Genomic DNA, 21,259 nt, shown 5'->3' with positions numbered 1-21,259 from the left:
CTCGATTACGATACGAATAGCGACCTACTAGCGGCACTAGTTTAAATAATCTCGAGGTAACACTAGCGATAGAAACGGCTTAGAATCTACCGGATTCTAGGCTCTTTAATCGCAATAGCTATCGGTAGCGTATTAGAAGTATATCGATTAGGTATCGCTATAGGTTTAACTAATTCTTTATAGGTTGCCGACAGTTAAGAAGAAGAGGACCTTATGCGAGACGCTACTACTATATTACCGACTACTATATTACCGTTAGCTATTAATTTAAGAGGCTCGTTACTATAGCTAACATTACTAGATCTATAGTATATAGAAGCAATAATGAAAGAGCAAGCTACTAATACTACGCGTGCTATTATAGATAAAATAAGGAAGGAGATAGACGAGTTAAGAAGCCGTATTACTAAGCTAGAGATAATAGTTAGTATAAGTGAGACTATAAGGGAGTAACTACAAGGTCGATATTAGCGATAACCTACTCGCTAGAACTACGATCTTGCTATTGTTTAAGTATCTAGTTAGTTAATAGTATACCGTATAAATTTGCCGAAGTCTACGAAGCAATTAGCCTCGTTAATATACTTCTTAACCTATGCCTTAAGTACGTTAAATAACAACTTAATAGGGTTGAAGTCTAGCGAATACGGAGGTAGGTGTCGAAGGTAGATACCTACCGCCGCTACGATATCCTTTATACGCTAAGTGCGGTAGATTAACGCGTTATCTATAATAATAAACATACTAGGCTCTATTTAAGGCAGTACTATATACTGTAACTATACCTCGAAGATCTCCGCGGTAATAGAACCTTAGTAGATAATAGTGCTATTAAGATAACTATTAACTAATATAGCCGGTAGGACACTCTATCGCTTTAACCTTACCGCCGACCCTTTTTTAAAGATAGGGCGGTTAACTAGACCGTATCTATATTTCCGCTATCTAGTACGCTCGTTAGAGGCGCTCTTATCGATATATACTACCTTATACGCCGGCATAGCTATTTGCCTTATCTTAAAGTCGTCTCGAAGGTCCTAGTTCTATTTTGCCGTAAACTATATCGCTTTCTTCCTTATCTAGCTATGCCTTTTTAGTACTCGCGATACCGTCGACTAGCTAATAATAACGTCGTATTCGTCGTATAGATACTATACTATCTCGTCTTAGTAGCTATACGGTCGGTCGTTAAGGAATTCGAAGATATGCTATAGAAATAGGTAGATTAGTTAAACTGCGACTATATGCGCTAGGCGATACGATACTACCTATATTCTTAAAGATTAGCAATAGCGACCGTAGACGACCTAACCTCGCAAGGTCTTTAATATAGAACATACTAAATAGGCGATAATTGTTATAGATCTTGTCGATACTACGCCTAGCGACATTTAGTAGGTTAGAGATAGCGATATTAGACAACTCGCTCTCGTCGAATAGGCGTTTAATCTTATTAAGCTAATAGTCTAGTAACCGCGCTATTAACAACACCTTCGAGGGGTATATACTATAGAAATAGCGACGACGAGGTGTAGTATCATTTTGGAAGAGAAGTGGGAAACCGCTAAGAAGCTAATTCTATACTAATTATAGTGCAGCCACACCACAGTAAATTCCATGGTCCTCCGAGCGCATAGCGCGACATATTGCATAGCGTAATAGAAATCTTGGCCAAGTTTTCGTTGCGCTGATTCCCCGTCTCCAATATTGTGCCTGCCAGTCTTAATGCCGCGTGCATGAAAAAAATCTTCTCAACATGAAATATTCGTTGTTTAGAGAAGGACATTCCACCGCAAGCGGGCACTGGAATTTCTAGACAAAGACAAAGACTTCACCAAACTTTTTGATCTTCGACAGACCATCTCATAGACAAGTCCATTCCAGCAAGGAAGACAACGGTAAATTTTCCCAAGTGTCGTTGACTGATCCGCGGAGATCTTTATCATGCACAACCCAGCAAGAATCTTTGCAACTCGAGGCACTGATGTCCTCAACCGCTATGGCCTAGTGGAAGACACTCTGGGAGACTTGCCGATTTCAGTGCTGTTTGCTTGCTATTTTTTCGTCCTGAGCGGATGTAGTCTATTACTGCTCAGGCTCGTCAAGAAAATGTAAAGCTGCTTTGGGAACGGCACCCAGTACACGCAACGATGCGAAACTTTGTGGAGGATATGGCGTTCCACACACTTCGCAGACCTGCTATGGCCATAGCTTCCATTCTCAGCATCATGCAACATATGTTGGCTACGGGGAAGAAGAGATTTGAGGGCAGAAGAAACTTTCTCAGCCAGATCTTGGGTCCAGTGCATAAAGTCTTTCGGCGTCTGGAAAGCGTCATCGATCAATATTCTATTATTCCAGATTTCGACATCGAACTCTATGCCTACGGCTGAGCAGTTAGTACGGGTACTATACGGGCGAGACTACCGGTTTCGGACCAAGAACCGCATCAGATCGAAGGATTCTCCATACTGTTCTTGGGCCGTGCGACAGACGAAGTGCAGAGGTCGCATTGCTGAAGCGAAATTGGAGAGCGAACTGAGGCCGCGAGATCTGAAAGCAGGAGATGCGTAGTTTCACCGGCTTTTTCGCAGGATAGAAGATAGAACTATATGCCGCGAGTCTTCAGCTTGACTTCTCGTGTCGGCCGAGAGTTGGGGAACAATTTTCGTGCTCGCATACCAGAAAGGCTCATAGAAAGCTGACTCTTCTGTGCAACAGGTCTCCAATGAGGAGACAGGGCGCTGGGAGGATCCGGAGGGCAGACAATTCGATGACAACGGCGTAAGGGGCATTTGCGGTGATGCTGAAAGTGCAATGCGGGTGATATAGTACAGAGAGAATACTTCGGGGATGCTCTGAGACGTTCTCGAGTCCAGAACAGCTCGCCTCTTGCAAATTGCCTCAAATGATGACTACAGGCTAGATTAGTAGGTCGATGAGAGAGAGAGAAAGCCTAAAGGTATGCGGCAGGGGCCCAGAGACGACGCTATATAAGAATTCATAGTCGAAGTTACTGTATAGTACGCCGTAGCTCCTCCTTCGTCTCCTCCCCAACAACAACCATCTGTCTCTCTATTTGCTGTTCTTTTTACGCCATGTGCAAGTAATTTCTCTTAGAAATCCAGTGTAGAGTCCAATGGCATAATATGCATGAATGCTGATTTCATTACGGCTACTTCAACTTCCAGACCAGAACTCCGGCGCCGGGCACATCGCCTTTCTTGCCGATGATCAGGTCGCCGTCAACGTCAGGGTGGCTTTGCGCGTCCCAGCCGTAGTTGATTGCCCAAAGCAAATTGCCTCGCTTCACCAATCTCAGTGTGGCACCAAGGTCATTCTTCTTGTCTACATCTCGACCGATAACGTCCTTGATTCCAGCCTGAGCAGCCACATCACCAATGTAAGAGATAAGCAAGTCTGTTGTCGGGTTGAAAGCAAGGTAGTGCAGGTTGTCCTTGGCACAAGCAGCGGGTTTGCCTGGTCGGTGTGGCGATGTGTACGAGATGGTTACGTTGCTCGTTTCGTTATCCCGAACACACTCAATCCATTCCTCGCGAGCTGTGATGTTGTACTTCGTCCCGTCGTATGATACACCACTCCCTGCATAGTCTGGAGGAGTTTCCACACGTGTCACGCGCATCGGCAAACGTGATCGCAAGGTGCCAGCCGAAGGGGTGAGGCCTGGCGGATATGCGAAGTCGGGCGTCCTGCTTCCTGTATGCGGTCCAAAAACGACCGGTCCTGAGAAATTGGCCAAAGCTTTATCGAAGGCGTCTGGAATGATCGGGAGAGTCGGCACCACTACCATTTTGTACCCATCCAAGGCTTGCTCTGGGGATATGAGGTCGATGCTGAGACCGAGCCGCCGCAACGAGGAGTAGAATGTGTACATCAAAGTGATGTACGTCAATGCAGGATTGGTATAGCCAGCGTCTTTGACAGACCAGGATCCACTGTGTGGCTCGATGACCCACACCCAGTAAGACGTGTAGTCGAAGACTAGCGCCACATCTGCTTGACCCTCTTCGCTGATCCCTTGCGCACGCAGCTTTGGAAGGTCGTTTTGAGCAAATTCTTGTGACTCGATATAACCCTGGTCCTCCGAGTTATCGGAGACAAATAGACCAGAAAGCGTTTGCTCCTGGGCGTAAGGCACTTGCCGCCAACGGAAGTAGTTGACCAGGTCTCCAGCAGCAGCGAAAGTCTCGTGAGTCCAGAGACGCACCATGCCCTCCAACGGCGAGACACGATAGGTGTTCCAATTCAGCACTCCCGGTTGCATCTCCATCACTCCGAAAGGACCAAAGTTCTTGTTGTACGCAGCACCCGAGATTCCCCGGTAGAGTGCGTGATTCAAAGCTTGAAAATCAGGCAATCCAGTGCGTGAATAGCCTGCGAGCTCTGCATCAGATAACGGTACCGCAGCGATGCCAGCCAATGCGTAGGAGTCGAAAGTGGCGAGGTCGATCCCGACTTCGCGACTGAACTTGTAATGGTCGAAGTCTGTGAAAAACACCATGAAATTCGTTGTGATAAAATGGCTTGGAGCGTACTCTCTGATGATAGCAACCTGCTCCTTTGCGAAATCAATGACCATATCGGAGGAGAATTTGTACCAATCCAGCGTGTGCGCTTCGTTGTTCGTGTATACTTCCAGGTAGGGGGGCTGGACAGCATCGAAGCTAGCATATTGCGAAGACCAGAAGACACGACCTTGCGCATCGTTCATCTTCTCGATAGTACCGTATTTTTCTTGCAGCCATGATCGAAATCGAATTTTAGCGTTGTGGTCATAGCTGCGCACTGTATCGTGGCAGCCGAATTCACTGCAGAAGTGTTAGTATTCCCCTAGAGGCCATGGACGCAGAAAGTTCATACTTGTCCAATTGCCAACCAACGACAGTTGAGTGACTCCCATAGCGCTCTGCGAGCTTTTGTGTGATCTTTTGGCTTTGCACGCGGTAGTCGAATGAGGAGAAGCTGTAATGCCTCCGAGAGCCAAAGAGGAGGGTAGTATTGGTTCGATCGACGAAGCTTGCATCGTACTTTTCCGTCAACCAATTTGGAGGGGCCGCAGTGGGTGTGCCAATGATCGCCTTCAATCCGTACTTGCCAAAAAGATCCAAAGTCTTGTCGAGGAGAGTAAAGTTATATTGGCCTTCGGTAGGTTCCAGGTCCGTCCAGTCGAACTCGCCGACGCGGACATATGAGAAGTTGCTGTCGCGCATTCGCGCCACGTCAGATTCCCACATCCATTCCGGCCACTGCGAAGGATAATAATCGACCGCAAGATGGATGCCGCTTGGCCAACGGCTTGCATCGGGAGCAAAAGTGACGTTTGGGACGGCCTCTTGATATCCATTGTTGCGGATTGTTACACTATTGGTGACACGTGAGAAAAGCAGAGCTAGCACGCTTAGCTTGGTAGCCATAGTGGTACGGTAAGAGAGTGACGATCAAGGTAACGGCTTGACCATCCAAGCGGTATATGAGGTACCTCGCACAATCATATCCAGGGCAGAATTGAGACAGCACTCCGCTCCGGCATTGTGTGGAGTCCTTGTCGTCCATCTTTGCGGCTAGGAGGCAGTCGCATTAGGTGCTCGGTTCTTCGGGACGGTATATAACGGTACAGCGCCAAGACGGGTGATCTTTAGGCGGAGCTTCGGGGAGGATCTCTGGGATGCAGTCAAAGTCCTACACAACCGCATTCACCTATGCAAGTAGAGATTGTGCATCGGATATATCCACCATCATCATCGAATACGAATCTCGCAGACAACTCCTGTAAGATGCTATCAGCCACTGCTGCAGTTGTGCTTGTACACGGCCCGATTGTCATCGGTTGAATCGATAACCGGCTTCTGGCTGTCAGATGTGCTCAAATCGACTCGGTCTCCCGTGTCAGATCGAAATGATCCTAGCTTCGCCTGAAGCTCAAGGGATAGTTCAGAGTGCTTTCCAGAGGATGAGGTGGTGTCAGTGCTTGGCAAAGTGAAGATGGACAAGCTCCTCGGCGCAGCGTGGATGCCTTTAGTGCTCGTTCTGTCGATGAAGACCAGAAGGTTGGGATACGCAGCGTTGATCAAGTTGAAGTGCAGTTCGATGATCATGATGATTATGAGCTCAATTGCCGACTGTGTGAATCCCGGAACGAAGATGTTGCATGGCGTATGTGCTAGACGAACGGTGATAAGGCCGACCAGACTGAATTATGTCAGTGCTGAATGAAGTTCTTGGACGGCTGTAAGCATACCATGGTGCGAGTCCAAACCAGAGGACTGCTCGAAACTTTCTATACCATGCAAGTCTGGCGGCAATTATCATTCGAGTAGTCGATCCAAACAGTACAGCAAGGACGATGGCGTGTGATGCTCCAAATACGATCCAAGCGGCTTTCTAGATCAGGTCAGCAACAACTTTCCGAGCGGAAACGAAAAGTTACTTGCTGGTACGGATTCTTCCGTAGCCGTGTAAAGCGCTGTTGTGACGATGGCCGGCACGATCCAGACTACCGACAAGATATGGCCAGCTCTGACGACAGTGCGATGGATCAAATCGTCTTCGGTGAGATTCTGCAGGAACATGCTATACGAAGCCGTTCCGAGGCCTTTGGTAAGGAAGAACAACACAAAGCTAACAGAGAGCAATACGCTGATTCTGTAGTCATTGCCTTGAGGAAGCAAATTGTCCTTCAACCCAAAGCCTTCGTGGACTGCGAGAGCAAGGCTTGCAGTGTACGCAATGCTGCTCAGCCATGCGAGGAGCAGCATAGTATCCTCATGCCGGTAAAGTTGTCTCCAAGGCCATCGGGTCTGCAGGCGGATCGCTACCGAGATGGTGGAATATGCAAGCATGAGAGCGGCAGCAAGGATGACCTTGGCGCCGTGGTCGTCTGCAGTAATCCTCGCAGAATCCATCAATTCAGATCACATCTGGCAAATCGAAGCATGGAAAATCGAGCAATCTAAGGATCCAGTCCAGACGGGACGGGTGCAAGACATATTGGCAAGATGGTGCCGTGATGAATGATTTCCCTTGCAGCAGCTGAGCAGATGAAATGTGGTCGCCCTGAGACCGATGGGTGGTGTTCTGGTTGGATGGGCTCGGGGTTCGTGCTCGGTGGCAGGTGGGCCGTGGCGCGTAAGATCGTCATTCCGCCTCTTCATCTCACCTCACAAGCCAAAGCCAAGCGTGGTTCATCATGATGAGTTTGGCGAGGCCGTCGGCTTACCAGGAACAGACGAGCCGGCCATACATACCTCTACCGCGCCGCGGCTCCGTACCCGGTCGGGCAATCCCGACATGGGACACGTTCTTGGCTGCTGGAAGGATTCGCCACTCTTCAACGAGCCACGCCACGCCACGCCACGCCACGCTCCGCCACTTTTGACCCCCGCCATACCAGACTCCACACTCCCACCGTGGGGTCACCCAAACTCTGCACTCCATACAGCGTCTCTACACTTCGGAGTGAAAGTGACTAGGGCCGGACCGCTGAATAACAAGTGACTATTCGCTGTAATCCTTGCTTCTCAGGGATTTGGTGAATACCCGCTTTCACTCCGAAGTGTTCAGACGCTGTATTGGGGCAGCGCGAAGGAAGAGGCCTTGAACTTTCGCGGACCGCTCTTCCACGGTCTCTGCCGCTAGTGCTGCCTCGCCGGACCAGCCTTCTGAATGGTGCACTGAGCGGATCCCCATCATTGCCATTTCTACAGGCCAGCCCTTAGGGACCTTCAGAAGCCACCAATTTCACGCAGTCGGGGAATAAGGTGGATACGAAGGTTACTACCGCATCCTTCGAGGGCTGGTTTTCTACCCCTGCGAGTTATCGACTCGTAGACCTAGACCGTGCTTTTAAATAGGCCTATTTAAAAGTATATAAGACGCTATATTAATAACTAATAGGGGCTATATTCCTTTATTAACTATAAGAAGTTAGGTAGTAGAAGAATGTAGAAAGAGGCTTAACCCCTAACTAGCTTAGCTTATTAAAGGCAAATTAGCCTCTAAGCACTAAAGAACTACTATAACTAGCGATAGTAAGGTAGAAAGTAGCTATTAGGTCTTCGAGATAGTACGAGAGGGTACTAGCTTATATATACGGAGGTCTAGGTATATAGCCGTTAGTATAATAATAGAATATAGGGGTTGTTAGTAATTGTAGTAGTATAGGTCCTAGGATAAGAGGCACCTCTAAGGTAGTAGATATCGTAGATTATTAGCTAAATATACTATTTCCTCGATTATAGCTACCCTCGCTACCCTCGCTACCGGGCTGCCCTTAGTACCCTATCTTATTACTCTCGAGTTATCGACCTAGGCTCCGGCTCTTCTACTCCTACCTTTGCTATACTAGTCTATCTACTACTACTAGCGCCGCCTATATCTATTATAGCAGCTCTTTAAGGTCCGCCTCTTTATATCGATATGTCTTTATTATTACCGCTACCGTAGCACTTACTCGGTAGTCTATTGCCTATAATTTAGTTAGTTATTAAGCGGCTACTACTATATAGTCGCTCTATGTCCGTTACGGTAGCAAGCTTATTAACTAAATTAAGCTATAGCGAATTAAGCGGCTATAGTAGTATAGCTACTAAACAGACCCTAAATTTAACTCTACTAAGGCCGGTTGTTACTAGAGGTATAGACACCTCCTTAATAGCTTACCTTTAGCGGCAATAATAGGCTATAGCTTAATAGCCTATACTAGATTTAACCGACTCTTAGGATTCTAGTAATATAGAAGACTCTTAGCACAACTTTAACCTGCTAGAAGGTATAGAAGACGACTATAACCGAGTCTAAGGTAATAGCCGTATATCTAATAAGTTTGCCTTGCTTATTATACGGCACTTCGAGGCTAATTCTAGCTATTATATAGAGGGTCGCATAAGAGATATAACAAAGCGCTATTAGAAGTAGTATAACGACAACCGGCTAGCTAGACAACGTACTATTAAAGGTATAGATAGCCTTATTTGTAGGTAGATTGCAAAGCGTGTTCTCGAGTATAGAGCCCTTCTTACTGCTTCCGGTACAGTAGCTAAAGACTCCGAGTTTAAACAGATACTTAATTGCTTTAAGGATACTATATTATTAAATAACAAGAAGCTCCGCGATAAGCTGCTTACTACTAAGGAGTTGCGTAGTTATAAGACTCTAGCTTAGCAGGTCTAAGATAATATACTCCGTATTATATCTTAACGGCTTTAAGATCCGCCTCCTATTACGGGTCCTTCGATACCGAGTCTACCGGTTGTTCTATCGCTATCGATACTATTAAATTCTCCTTCTCCTTCTAATATTACAATATATACGACTCGGCGGCGGTTAGATATCGACAGCGAGAGACAGCTAAGTAAAGAGAGGTCGTTAAGTCGAGTACTAGAGCTATTTCGACTCTCGAGAGGCAATTACTGTACTAGCAAAGCGACTAAGGGTTGAATCTTCCGATAAGGTAGGCCGCTATTTAATACGCTATATAGACGATATAGACAACCGCTCTAAGAAGCGTATAAAGCTAATATACGCCTCTACGGTACGTTAATTTAATAAGCTAAGAGCTCTTCTTATTAGACGGGTTAGACACGCGTCTCTTATTCCTTCGTAGTTGTCGTAGGTTACCGAATTTAGTATAGACTTAGACGATAGCGGCCCCGTTGCTAACGTTCTTACGCTAATAGGATATAGTAACGACGGCTACGATAGCGATAGAACTGTCTCGTAGGTATTGGAAGTATTAGACTTTAGAGATTAATAGCCGTTAGTACGTAGATATTCGTATAATTAAGATATTAGACTTAAGCGAGGCGGATTAAATCGGATGTAATATATATAGTATTCCGAGTGCTTATTAGTTCCTAAATTAGTAAGAAACATAGTAGAGATACGAATTCCTTAGTATAGTTGCTACTACCTTCGATACTATTAGTTATAATACCGGTTACTAAGATTGAATTTCGAGTACCTTTAGAAATTTATATACCCCCGCTTAATCTCTGCCTATATCTATTACTAAGATAATTAGAAGCAACAGACATTACTATAACTATAGTGAAACGGCCCTCCGAAGCTCCTCCGTATCTAATCCGAGGAGCAATAGAGAGAATATAGAGGGCGAGCTATAATAACTGAAATACTAACCCATCGCTATTCTTTACTATTCCTTATTACTATTATTAATAACTATATCTCCTATATCTTCTATATTACCTCTAACCTCTAATCTATTGCCCGAAGGGTTTATACGTATTAGATCCGGTACCTCCGCGTCTACTAGCGGCATAGGTAGTAATTCAAACTTAGTACCTAGGTAATCCCTAATGTCCGGACAGCTTAAACCGTAGTGCGTAGCGACCTTGTTTCTACGATAATAAGACAGGCAATTAGTAAGCAATACTGCTACGAGATAGCAGGATCCTATCGGTATTAAACTAGTACGTAACCCTTTCTTATACTCGAAGAATAGCTAGTTATTAGTTACCTCGCTAAACCCCTATTCTACCGACTATCGTAGAGCCGACTATTCCTTCGCAACCTGCGCCTATATAGGGTTACGATAGCCGCCTCTCTTCGATTTCTACGATCCGATAATACTATCGACCTATCTATATACTAAGTTACTAAAAAGAAAGAGCTTGTCCTCGAGAGGGTCGTTATCGAACAAATTATACTATATCTAGTTAATATTAGACTCGCGTACGAGTCGACTATTACTATAAGAGCCTAGATATAGACTATTAATAAGCAGTATGCTATCTAGTAGCTATATACCCTAGAATTTAAGGCTATAGAAGTGCTTATAGCCGTTATAGAACACCCTCTAGTTACGACTTAGTCTCGTAATCTTCCTTATAGTACTATTAATATATCCGAAGACGCTAGATACTCTAACTAATAGATATAGCGACTAAGCTAGGCTCCGGAGATATTGCTTACTAAGCCGCCTCTTATTAAAGAATAAGAAGGACTTCTACCTTAGCGCTAGGCTATATATAACTATATTAAATATATAACTTAATCGTAGCCGAATAGCTAAACTTCTCGTCTATATCCTTCTAAAAGCTAGGACTAGATAACCGCTTATAGACAATATAAAGCACCGTTATAGGTAGCAATTTAAGTCTAACTAGTAATACGATTAAACTAATATCTAGTAGGTCTACTAACTCTACTAATTAAGGCCTTATAAAGCGGAAGTTACCCTTAATATTAGCCTCCGGATAACTATCGAGGTCGAAGCGATCCTTCTTATAGATTCTCGCTAGTTTAAATAGTCGGTTACGCCTTAACTAGCGGTACTAGTATTTATATACAGATTTACCTTCTCGCTATACCTACCGCTTATTGTTACTACTATCTTCCTCGAGGTACTTACTCGTAATAGCGACGGTTATTATAGTAGTTATAGTAACTATAGTAGCTTCTTCTATAGCGTATATAGGTTAGGTCTATAGGTTAGGTCTATAGGTTAGGTCTATAGCTAAAGTCTATACCCTAGAAGGTCTAGAACAGGGGCTCCTTACTACACTAGGCCGCTTTCGATCATATACAACTAGCCTCTTCTGAAGGTCCGTAAAAAGCGCCACATTAATCCTTCATATAACGGTCACCAGCTAGCGCTTATTTGGAGGCCGGCGAAACTTCTGAAGGTCCCTCTTACATACGCTATGTTCAAGTACGTGCGGTTCATGCGGCAGCCTGCAGAAACCACGCACAGCGCACAGCGGCACGGCATCTCCGCCTGGTTTGAGATCTTGCTGCCGCGGTGACAAGATGTTGCCATCGATCTCCCAGTCAAGCAAGACAGCTCTGACGCAGCGTCAAGACGACCATGGACGACGGCGACAAAGAACGGCAACATCTTCCCCACGTCGACTCTGACGCCGTTTCAACCTATGCATCCAACGAGAACAGGCACGATGCCGCCAAGGATAACATGGACATGTACCGCCTGGGGAAGAAACCCGAGTTCGATCGCGATTACCAGCTGCTCAGCATTACTGCATTCACGACCGTGGCTATGGTGGTGAGTTAGCAAACGGCGCAATGCCTCAAGAATCATACTTCATGTTCTCATCGAAGCTGCAAGGGCTGGATATTCGTCCCGAACGGCACCACATCCGCACTGGTAGATGGCAATACAGGAGGCACCATCACCATGTATCTGCTGAATTTTGCCGCTTTCACCGCCATTACTCTGAGCTTGGCCGAGATGGCAAGCATGGCACCGACTGCCGGCGGCCAGTACCATGTGCGTATCCAGGAATACCTGTCCTCCGGGAGAAGTCCTCGCTAACATGTGCTCTAGTGGGCGAGCGAGTTTGCACCCCCGTCTCTGCAAAAGATCCTCAGCTACATCAGTGGCTGGCTTTCGACTTTGGCTTGGTGCTGCGGCACAATCTCCGGAATCTTTCTGGTCGGAAACCTCATTCAGGGCATCATTATCGAGTTGCATCCGGCCTACACGCCAGAACCCTGGAGAGCCTACTTGTACACTTTTGCCCTCATCAGCCTCATCTTTGTCGTAAACGTGTTCTTGAGTCGGAAACTGCCCAAACTCGAAGGCTTTGTGTTCGTACTCATGATAACTGGGTATGCGTCGAGCATTATCGTTCTATGGGTTCTGTCGTCCAAAGACAGGCTGACGACCAAGCAAGTCTTTACGACTTTCGATCAGCAGGGAGGCTGGGGAAATGTTGGTCTTGCGATGCTGGCAGGCCAGATCCTGCTGGTATGGGGTCTGACAGGAAGCGACGCAGCCGCGCACATGGCCGAAGAAACACGCTTTGCGTCATCCGTTATCCCTCGTGCAATGGTCTGGAGCTACATTGTGAACGGACTCATGGTGTTCCTCATGCTCATCACTTACTGCTTCTGCCTTACCAATCTGGACGAAGCCTTCAGCTCTCCAACGGGCTTCCCCTTCATCGCCGTGTTCGAGCACGCAACCGGTTCGCGGGGCGGCGCGGTTGGTTTGACCTGCATACAGATCATCTTGATCATGTTCAGCGCCATAAACTACATGGCATCATGCTCTCGGCAAGTGTGGGCTTTTGCCAGAGATCATGGCCTTCCCTTCCACAGATGGATCGCCAAGGTGGATCGAGATACGAACTGCCCTACCCGAGCTGTCATCGTAGTGTACGTCTTTGGCGTTCTCATCTGCCTCATCTCTCTGGGCAGCTCCATCGGCTTCAATGCCATAACTTCTGTGCAGCTCTTGGGCATGTTTGGGACGTACATGCTTTCGATAGGCTGTCTGGTCTGGCGTCGACTGTTTGGGGCGCCTCTGCCGCGAGGCGCGTGGTCGCTAGGTCGATTTGGCATGGCTATCAACGTTTCTGCGCTGGTCTATGGTGCATTCCTGATTGTGTTCATACCGTTTCCCGTCACTACGCCCGTCTCGGCGTCGACTTTGAACTGGTCGCCAGTAATATTCGGAGGCACGGTACTGATGGCGCTGGTGTATTACCTCATTAGAGGTCGAAAAGTCTACGATGGGCCAGCGGCATACGTGCATACTTCATACTAGATAGAGGATGATGAAGTTGAGATGACCAATATTGCAGCATTCTAAGACGAGTCTTTCATCGAAGGCTCAACCAGTAGCTGCACTTTGGGTAGCAGTGCTCTCGCTTTCGGTGTTCCCATTGAGAGTGAGCTTTTCGACATCCACGGCAAGTGGATCTGATTCGTCGGTTGCGTCTTTTGGTCCTTCGTATCCAGGCGGTGGAAGAGCCCACTCAGGGAGAGAAGTCTCGTAGTTCCAGTTTCCTTCGGCACACTCGTATTTCCTGGCGTGTAGATAGATGCCTAGCTCGTGCGATCCCGGGTCACTGTAGAGCGGTGTTTGACAGATATCGCAAAGCTGACCAGTCATCTTCTCGGCCTTTTTGCGATTATATTCATCGACCATCTCATCATGATATGCAACGGCTTCGGCAACTTCAGTCTTGCCCATACGTGATAGTCTGGTCATGATATCCTCGTCGTTGTCTCCGCTGCTAGAGCCTTTGCCGAGATCGAGCCCGAAGACTCTCTGGTTGCAGTATATCGGATCGTTCGATATGGGATGTCCTAGAAATTGCAGATGCACACGTAGCTGATGTGTGCGTCCTGTAAGCGGTCGACATCTGACAATGCTGTATCCTTCCTTTGGCTGTCCGTTGGCATCGACTCCTGGTTCTCGCGGAGGGTAGTAGGCAAGACGCTTGAATACTGTCCGTGCTTCCTTCCCGTTTGCCCGGACTCTGTTCAGACCAAGCTTGGGCGATATTTGTAGAATGGGCTGCTCGCAGATGATATCGCCATCGGGGAATCGCCCCTTCACTCTAGCGACGTACTCTTTGCGAATTGTCCTGCCCATTAGTTGCTCTGTTATACTAACCGCTGTCTGCTTGTCTTTGGCAATGAACATGACGCCGCTAGTGAGACGATCAAGCCTGTTGCATGGAAGCGGATTGAATTGGTGACCTCGCTCCGCCCGCATAATTTCCACCACTGAATTGTAGTTGTATCGTCCTGCAGGATGCACCGGCACCCCTGCAGGCTTGTTGATGATTATGAGACCTTCATCTTCATGCACCACACCCACCGGCTGGCCAGTGACTGGGGGCTCATGCCTGTGCATTGTGTGACTAATGACATCGCCATTCTTGACAGGTGTGTCTACCGATGGAACCGTCTTGCCGTTGATCTGTACTGCGCCCGACTCTATCGCGCTCCTCTGTTGCTATCAGTCAGACATGAGCCCATCTCTTGCGCGCAGTATCATTGCCCACATACATAGTACTCAACCGGCCTGTCACGAAACTCTTCAGAGAAGATCTCGAGCAGGCCACGTCCTCTCCATCGCTCTTTGCAGAAGGTATTGTATGTGAAATGATATGGCGCAACTCGTCTCAACCCGTCTTCGAGATAATATGGTCGCGGCCATGGATCGCAAGGCGTAATGACGACTTTCGGCGGCGGCTCGAAAATCTCAGGTTCTTCCTTTGGTTCCTCAACAGCCACCACAGCCATACTGGCGGCGGATATTCGGCCCTTGCGGATGAGATATTCGATGATTCGCGGCGATGGGTGGAACAGCACTGCTGACAGCCTCATAGGCCTGCTATGGATGGGGAGGGAAATGTTCGTGTGCGATTGTCTCCTGGCAGAGGAAAATATCAAGGTTGTTTTCAAGCTTCATCGATAGGCGTTGCCTTCTGCATCGACGTAGTCTATCGATGTGCCTGCTCCATGCATTTGCGGAACCAAAGCCCTTGTGTTCCGAGTGAAATGTTTTCCGCGATACATCAGCATGGTGCAATCTCCCATATATACCATCACCTAGACTTCGATCCGACCTGAGACCTAAGAAGATAATGTTTGCTAGCATCGAACGAACACAAGAATCACCCATCTTGTACCAGGAACAGCCTAGACCTTAAGACCTAGCACAATTCGTGAGAACCAAAATCCTCAATTGCCACCTGAGAGTACCGTATCCAAGCACAGAATGCCCATCCAAGTATTTCCGATCGCAGAAAAGGACATCCCAGGCGCGGTGAAATGCATCCAAGATGCCTTCGCAGCAGATCCATACAACAATTGGGTCTTCCATCCTATTGAAAAGTTCAACAAGAAGCGAAACACCGTCAGCCTCTCGATCCGCTGCCGATGGGGCATGAAACACGCTCTCTTCCACGTAGCCAAAGACACCGAAGATGCCTCGGAAAAAGTGTTAGGAGTAGCATGCTGGCTTCCTCCTAAGAAAGCAAAATCTCCTCAGACGTGGGAAAGCTATTTCGGAGACTGGTGGTTGTGGTTCGAACAAGTCAAGGTAATATCTCAACGATCAATTGTCACCCGATTCCTACCTACCTCGTGCTGACCAATCTACCCGCAGATGAATCTTTGGCACGGTCGTGGCGGGCTAGACGTCAAACGCTACTGGATCTGGAAAGCTGCACAGGCCAAAGCACAAGCTCAACTCTGGAATGATGAGAACGGGTACTACTTCTGTAATATCGTCACAGTGGTACCAGAAGCACAAGGGAAGGGGATTGGCAAGCTGCTGTTCAAACATGTTACGGATCAGGCTGATCGTGAGGGACGGAAGTGCTACTTGGAGAGCAGTAGAGCCGAGCCGAATATGGCGATCTATAAGAGTATGGGATTTGAGCTCGCCAAGGAGATGGTTTGTGATGATGATGGCGATGCGATTACGCTGTACTGCATGATGAGGGAGCCGAAGGGACCGTGATCGGAAAGTTGGATCGAAGACTGGTAAGTGGGCGTCTATCATGATGTGAGTTCTGTCTATGTCGTGTATCTGAAGTGCGGGTTCTGTAAGTCCGTCATGTTATTCTCGCCCATCTCTCGTCCAATTCTCTCCTGCTCTTCTTTGCTAAGACCACTTGCTGCTGCCGCCCTATCTCGCTTCTTATTTTGCCAGATGTAGTAGAATCGCCAGCTGCAGATCAAGACAAACTCCAGTCCGAGGCACACGCAAGCACCACTAGTCCCGGGAACATAGCGAGGCGCATCTTTGCTCTTGAAGATTTGAGATCCTGCCATGTTCCCCACACAATACCCAACGAAGGTCGCCGAGCTGATGATGGTCTTCTTAGTCCTGCCAGCGACATTACTAGGAATGAGTGTCCAAGCCAAGAACAGCGCAAGCACATATGGCACTGTGATGAAGTACATTCCCCACTTGGTCCATTTGTTCCCAGGCGTATCGTCCAGCATAGACATAGCGAGAAGTCCCACGAATGGCGGAATGCATGCGGCTGCCATGATGAACATTCTTCTCTCCGGCACTGCTCTAGTGTAAAAGCCAACGATGATGAAGATGACGACGGACGTGACGGAGCGAGGAATCTCAACCAGCAGAACTTGTAGCTCTGTGAAGCCGAAGTTTTTCATGATGATGGCGCTGAAGGTCGTGAGGCCACCATTCGGCACGGAGGACAGGAAGGCGTTAATCATGCAGAACCAAAGCTGTGGATCACGGAATGCTTCGGCGACTTGTGGCCAGCACCACTTCACACCAGTTACGTCTCGGCCAGCCTTGTTGGAAAGGATTCGAGATTGTCTGTTTCCACAGTCATCAACTAATGTTCAGGATTTAGAAATGGGTGACTTACGCCATCCTTCGCTCTTCGGCATTCAACCACCTGACCTCCTTTGGGCTTCCAAGCATGACGAAGCAGATCAGAGACAGCACCACGGTTGTGGCACCCAAGAACAGCGAGATGCATCGCCAGGCAGCCAGACCGCCGTATTTCTCTGCGTGAGAACCGATTCCGTACATGGAAAGGTTGCCGATGATGCCAAATCCTGCGTTGGCTGACTGGAAGAAAAGCGATCTTGATGAGTGCTCGTCTCTGGTATACCAAGACCCAATGACCAATACGAATCCAGGGCTTATGGTGCACTCGAAGAATCCTTGCAATGCTCGAAGGACCATAAGATGGGTCCAGTTCTGAGCAGCGCCGATGCAAGTGACACAGACCCCTGCCCCCGTCAGCAAGTTTCGCCATTGCCGAATATACGGGTATTACCCCAGGCGAACATGTAAATAGACAACGCCTTGCCCAGGCTCCATCGCTGGAGCAAGAAGTTGGATGGGAATTCTCCACACATGTACGCGATATAGAAGATAGTCGTCAACCAACTGTATTGTTGTCCAACGAGGCCAGTATCCTCACGCAGACCAAAGATTGCCTGCGTACCGAGGGAGGTCTTGTCTGTCTGCTGAACGCCATAGCAGAACCACATCAATGGCAGGAGGAAACGATCGATCTTCCGGAGGATCTTTTTGTACTCGGCCGGGGTGTAATCCGCTTCGTTGATGACCTCGACTTCCCCATCACGTTTTGAAGGTACGATTTCCAAGTCTGTTGTCTCTGGGGTCTTGTTCTCATCGACTGGGGCATCGAGGGAATTGGTGGACTTGGTGTGCTCCAAGGGTGAAACGACATCATGATTGGTCGTCATGTTGAAGAAGGGCAGGTTGGAGGGGAGGTTGTAGAGCGCAGTAAGCAACGCGATGCTGTCTTTTCGAGGTGTTAAGGTATTTCCATCACCATGTCGTTCGTACCACAGGCCCTACACATCTTGCTATGCCCAGACATGGAGATAGGCGGGCAAAGCAGAGGCGAGATGCCAAGATGATAGTTCCAGCGCTTATCAGCAGCAACGGCACAATGCTCGTCGTTATAGCGTACGACCCCACAGGCGTAGCGCTTTTGCCACGTTACGGGAGGAGTGGTGTTGCATCTGGATGAATGTAAGGTGTTTCGCAGATAAGGTAGGATGTGGAAGAAGGTGCCGGTCCGGTCAGGTTCTGGGCGTGTGGTGCATGCAGGCAGATAGGCCAAAACGCAGCGGAGAGTGGGCAAGACGGGTTTGAGCAATTGTTCTCGCTATACAGCCTCAATATGTTGTTGATGTCCGGTTCGTGCCGCCTGCGCGTTCGGAGGTGGGGTATCTGATCAGGAAATGACTCGGGAAGGTGCATGGCGTCAAGCCGAGAACCGAGTTCAAGGTCGCACGTGGCGTGACGCAACGCACATAGAATACAGTATGGTCCATGCACAGCCTCTCTCCATCGCAGCTGAAGCTGCAGAGTGCATTGCTAACCCATTGCACTTCGTACACTCTTCCCTTCATAAAGCGCCCACCACCCACAGCCCGAGATTTGACGACAGTACAGCTTCCCTGGACCACACACTCAATCCCATACCAGCCAAACGAACGTCAACACATCATGGGTGTAAGTCGATGTGGAAGCGAAAGCCCCACTGCCCCGCCGACGTCACTTCTTTTCAGCTTCGCTGCGCATGAATGGCCGTTGTACGAGTCGCGACGAGAAACTGACCTTATTGTGGTGGGAATAGCTCGCATCGAAGCTCGCTGCTGCTCAAGGCGGCGCACAAGCAGTCGCCAATTTTTCGCAGCAACCGGGAGCTCCAGGCGGTGCCTACGTAAGTTGATATCCGCGCATGACACGCGTTCCAATTGCTTGCTCACTCATGATGCACAGCCCGGTCAGGCGCCACCAACCCAAGGCCAGCAATATCAAGCCTACCCGGGCGGCCAGAGACCTCCACAAGTAAGTCTTTGTTTGATCTTGTCCCTCTGCCCCTGCCCCTACACATCTCTACAACCCCATCAATCCGACCACGCGACATGCCGTTGGCTTCACGCCTTGCGGCAGGAGGCGCACCTCCACCCTTATTGCAGCCCGGTTATCCTCAACAGCAAGCGCCTGCTTATCCACCTCAACCACCCCCTCCACAACAACCATATCAATCGCAACCTCCTTATGGCTCGCCAGCACCGCAGCAAGCATACTCGCGGCCTCCGCCTCCACCACCGAATAGGCCGAATGCTGGCAGTCCGTATCCCGGCGCGTCTGCGCCTTATGGAGCGCCGAGTCCTCAGCCGCCTTATGGCCAACCAAGTCCATACCAGCAAGGCCCGCAGCGAGGCTATGGTGGCTACGTTCGTGATCGCGTGTCGCAAATGACCTCCTTCGTGTTCATTGACTAACGAACCTCTGAACAGGGCGGACCTCCACCAGGACCACCTCTACCAGCCGGCCAATATGGTCAGTCACAGCAACAGCAGGGCTACGGCCCGCCAGGCGGCGCTCCACCGATGAGCCAGAGCGGACCAGCAGACGTGCAAGGTTATCAGAGAGAGCTTGAGAGAGCCATTCAAGAGAAGGGGTTGCATCGCTTCTATGGCCCGGGTACTCCGGGTGCTCAGAAGCTTCCAATGATTGCTCAGCGCGCGGCGCAATGCGTCGACCGTCTCTGCCAAGCATGGCGCATTCAGAGGGAGATTGCGAATGATATTGTCAGACTCGCGCTCTACGACGTTGTCATCTATGTCGACGACAGTGGATCCATGTCCTTTGAAGAGAACGGCGAGCGTATCAAGGACTTGCAGCTTATTCTGCAGCGAGTAGCTTTCGCAGCCACTCTTTTCGACGATGACGGAGTCGACATCCGCTTCATGAACGAGGATTTGCCCATCCAAGACATTTCACACATCAGAAGCGAGCAGCAGATCGAGCAGTTGTTGGCACACAAGCGCTACAAGGGTCTCACTCCATTCGGAACGGAGCTTCGCAAGAAGATCGTTGATCCAATTTTGGTGCAAAGATTGAACAGCGGCCAGATGCAGAAGCCAATTTTGATCATCAGCATTACGGACGGTCAGCCAGCTGGCGAGAATCAGAACACACTCATTGAAACGGTGCAGTACGCCTGCCAGGCTGCTCAGCGGTCGCCGTACGGAAAAGGAGCTGTTGCATTCCAGTTTGCTCAAGTCGGCAATGACCAGAAAGCCACCGAGTTCCTCGCTAAGCTCGATAACGATCCAATGGTTGGTGGGGAAGTGGATTGCACATCGAACTACGAAAATGAGTCGGCGGAGATGGCGAGAGCTAATCCTCCTGTCGATCTGACGCCTGATCTCTGGATGATCAAGTTGATTCTCGGTGCCATTGACCCAAGCTACGACACCAAGGACGAGAAGACACATATGGCTCCTGGTGCTCAAGGAGGATATGGCCAGCCACCTCAGCAATACGGCCAGCAAGGTGGCTATGGCGGGCCTCCTCCTCAGCAGGGCGGTTATGGAGCTCCTCCGCCAGGCCAGCAAGGTGGTTATGGTGCTCCTCCTCCCCCCCAACAGTATGGCCAGCAGCAAGGAGGATATCCAGGTCAGCAGCAACAAGGCGGCTATCGCCCACCACCGCCTCCTGGCCAGCAAGGTGGCTACCCAGGTCAGCAGCAATATGGAGGTGAGTTATCGAGAGATATAAATCACAAATAGACCCAGCTAACGGTACTCAGGTCCACCACAACCACCTCGATACTAGTCATGGTGAGGTAGTGCCGAGTCTGGTGCATGGCCGACACCATTAAGGAACAAGAAGGCAGCGGCTGCCATGAAACCGACCAACACATGACCATCTGCAAATGAGCAAACCTCAGCGAGAAATATGTGTTAGTAGCAGCATCAAGACTACTGGGTGTAGGATACCTCTAGGAATCAAAAAGCCGGATTGATCTCAGTGAAGAAGGCCGCATTTCCACTTATATACCAGCTTGAGCTATATGGGACAGTGGTAACTCGCAGTGCCGGATTATTATTACTTCTACGCGCCTTCTCCTTCACATGCATTACCTCGATCCGACTAGTCTCATACACTAGCCTGACCGGCAGACTTGTAGAGTTTTTG

At 48.7% G+C, this 21,259-nt stretch overlaps 6 protein-coding genes across 6 annotated transcripts; 3 read left to right on the top strand and 3 right to left on the bottom strand.

Moving 5' to 3' along the window:
- Positions 1-3,175: 3,175 nt before the first annotated feature.
- On the bottom strand, positions 3,176-5,435 carry MYCFIDRAFT_45232 (glycoside hydrolase family 42 protein; the record flags this gene model as incomplete). Its single annotated transcript, XM_007924314.1, has 2 exons — positions 3,176-4,829; positions 4,882-5,435. The coding sequence occupies 2 exons, from the start codon at positions 5,433-5,435 to the stop codon at positions 3,176-3,178; spliced, it is 2,208 nt and encodes a 735-aa protein (XP_007922505.1).
- Positions 5,436-11,845: 6,410 nt separating this feature from the next.
- On the top strand, positions 11,846-13,546 carry MYCFIDRAFT_45296 (uncharacterized protein; the record flags this gene model as incomplete). Its single annotated transcript, XM_007924323.1, has 3 exons — positions 11,846-12,040; positions 12,104-12,265; positions 12,323-13,546. The coding sequence occupies 3 exons, from the start codon at positions 11,846-11,848 to the stop codon at positions 13,544-13,546; spliced, it is 1,581 nt and encodes a 526-aa protein (XP_007922514.1).
- A 66-nt stretch (positions 13,547-13,612) lies between these two features.
- Positions 13,613-15,036, bottom strand: MYCFIDRAFT_194496 (uncharacterized protein; the record flags this gene model as incomplete). The annotated part of the gene is made up of 2 exons (XM_007925510.1): positions 13,613-14,740; positions 14,800-15,036. 2 exons carry the CDS (start codon positions 15,034-15,036, stop codon positions 13,613-13,615), a joined length of 1,365 nt encoding a protein of 454 aa, XP_007923701.1.
- Positions 15,037-15,514: 478 nt separating this feature from the next.
- On the top strand, positions 15,515-16,261 carry MYCFIDRAFT_45320 (uncharacterized protein; the record flags this gene model as incomplete). Its single annotated transcript, XM_007924325.1, has 2 exons — positions 15,515-15,838; positions 15,905-16,261. The coding sequence occupies 2 exons, from the start codon at positions 15,515-15,517 to the stop codon at positions 16,259-16,261; spliced, it is 681 nt and encodes a 226-aa protein (XP_007922516.1).
- A 56-nt stretch (positions 16,262-16,317) lies between these two features.
- On the bottom strand, positions 16,318-18,000 carry MYCFIDRAFT_45481 (uncharacterized protein; the record flags this gene model as incomplete). The annotated part of the gene is made up of 3 exons (XM_007924338.1): positions 16,318-17,095; positions 17,148-17,517; positions 17,565-18,000. 3 exons carry the CDS (start codon positions 17,998-18,000, stop codon positions 16,318-16,320), a joined length of 1,584 nt encoding a protein of 527 aa, XP_007922529.1.
- Positions 18,001-19,302: 1,302 nt separating this feature from the next.
- On the top strand, positions 19,303-20,550 carry MYCFIDRAFT_118176 (uncharacterized protein; the record flags this gene model as incomplete). Its single annotated transcript, XM_007925509.1, has 2 exons — positions 19,303-19,501; positions 19,589-20,550. Coding segments are annotated over 2 exons (1,161 nt in total), but the record flags the coding sequence as incomplete, so codon positions are not given.
- Positions 20,551-21,259: the final 709 nt, after the last annotated feature.

This window comes from Pseudocercospora fijiensis (assembly GCF_000340215.1).
Source record: "Pseudocercospora fijiensis CIRAD86 unplaced genomic scaffold MYCFIscaffold_2, whole genome shotgun sequence".
Classification (NCBI taxonomy): domain Eukaryota; kingdom Fungi; phylum Ascomycota; class Dothideomycetes; order Mycosphaerellales; family Mycosphaerellaceae; genus Pseudocercospora; species Pseudocercospora fijiensis.
This window is presented reverse-complemented; position numbering and strand designations above follow the sequence as displayed.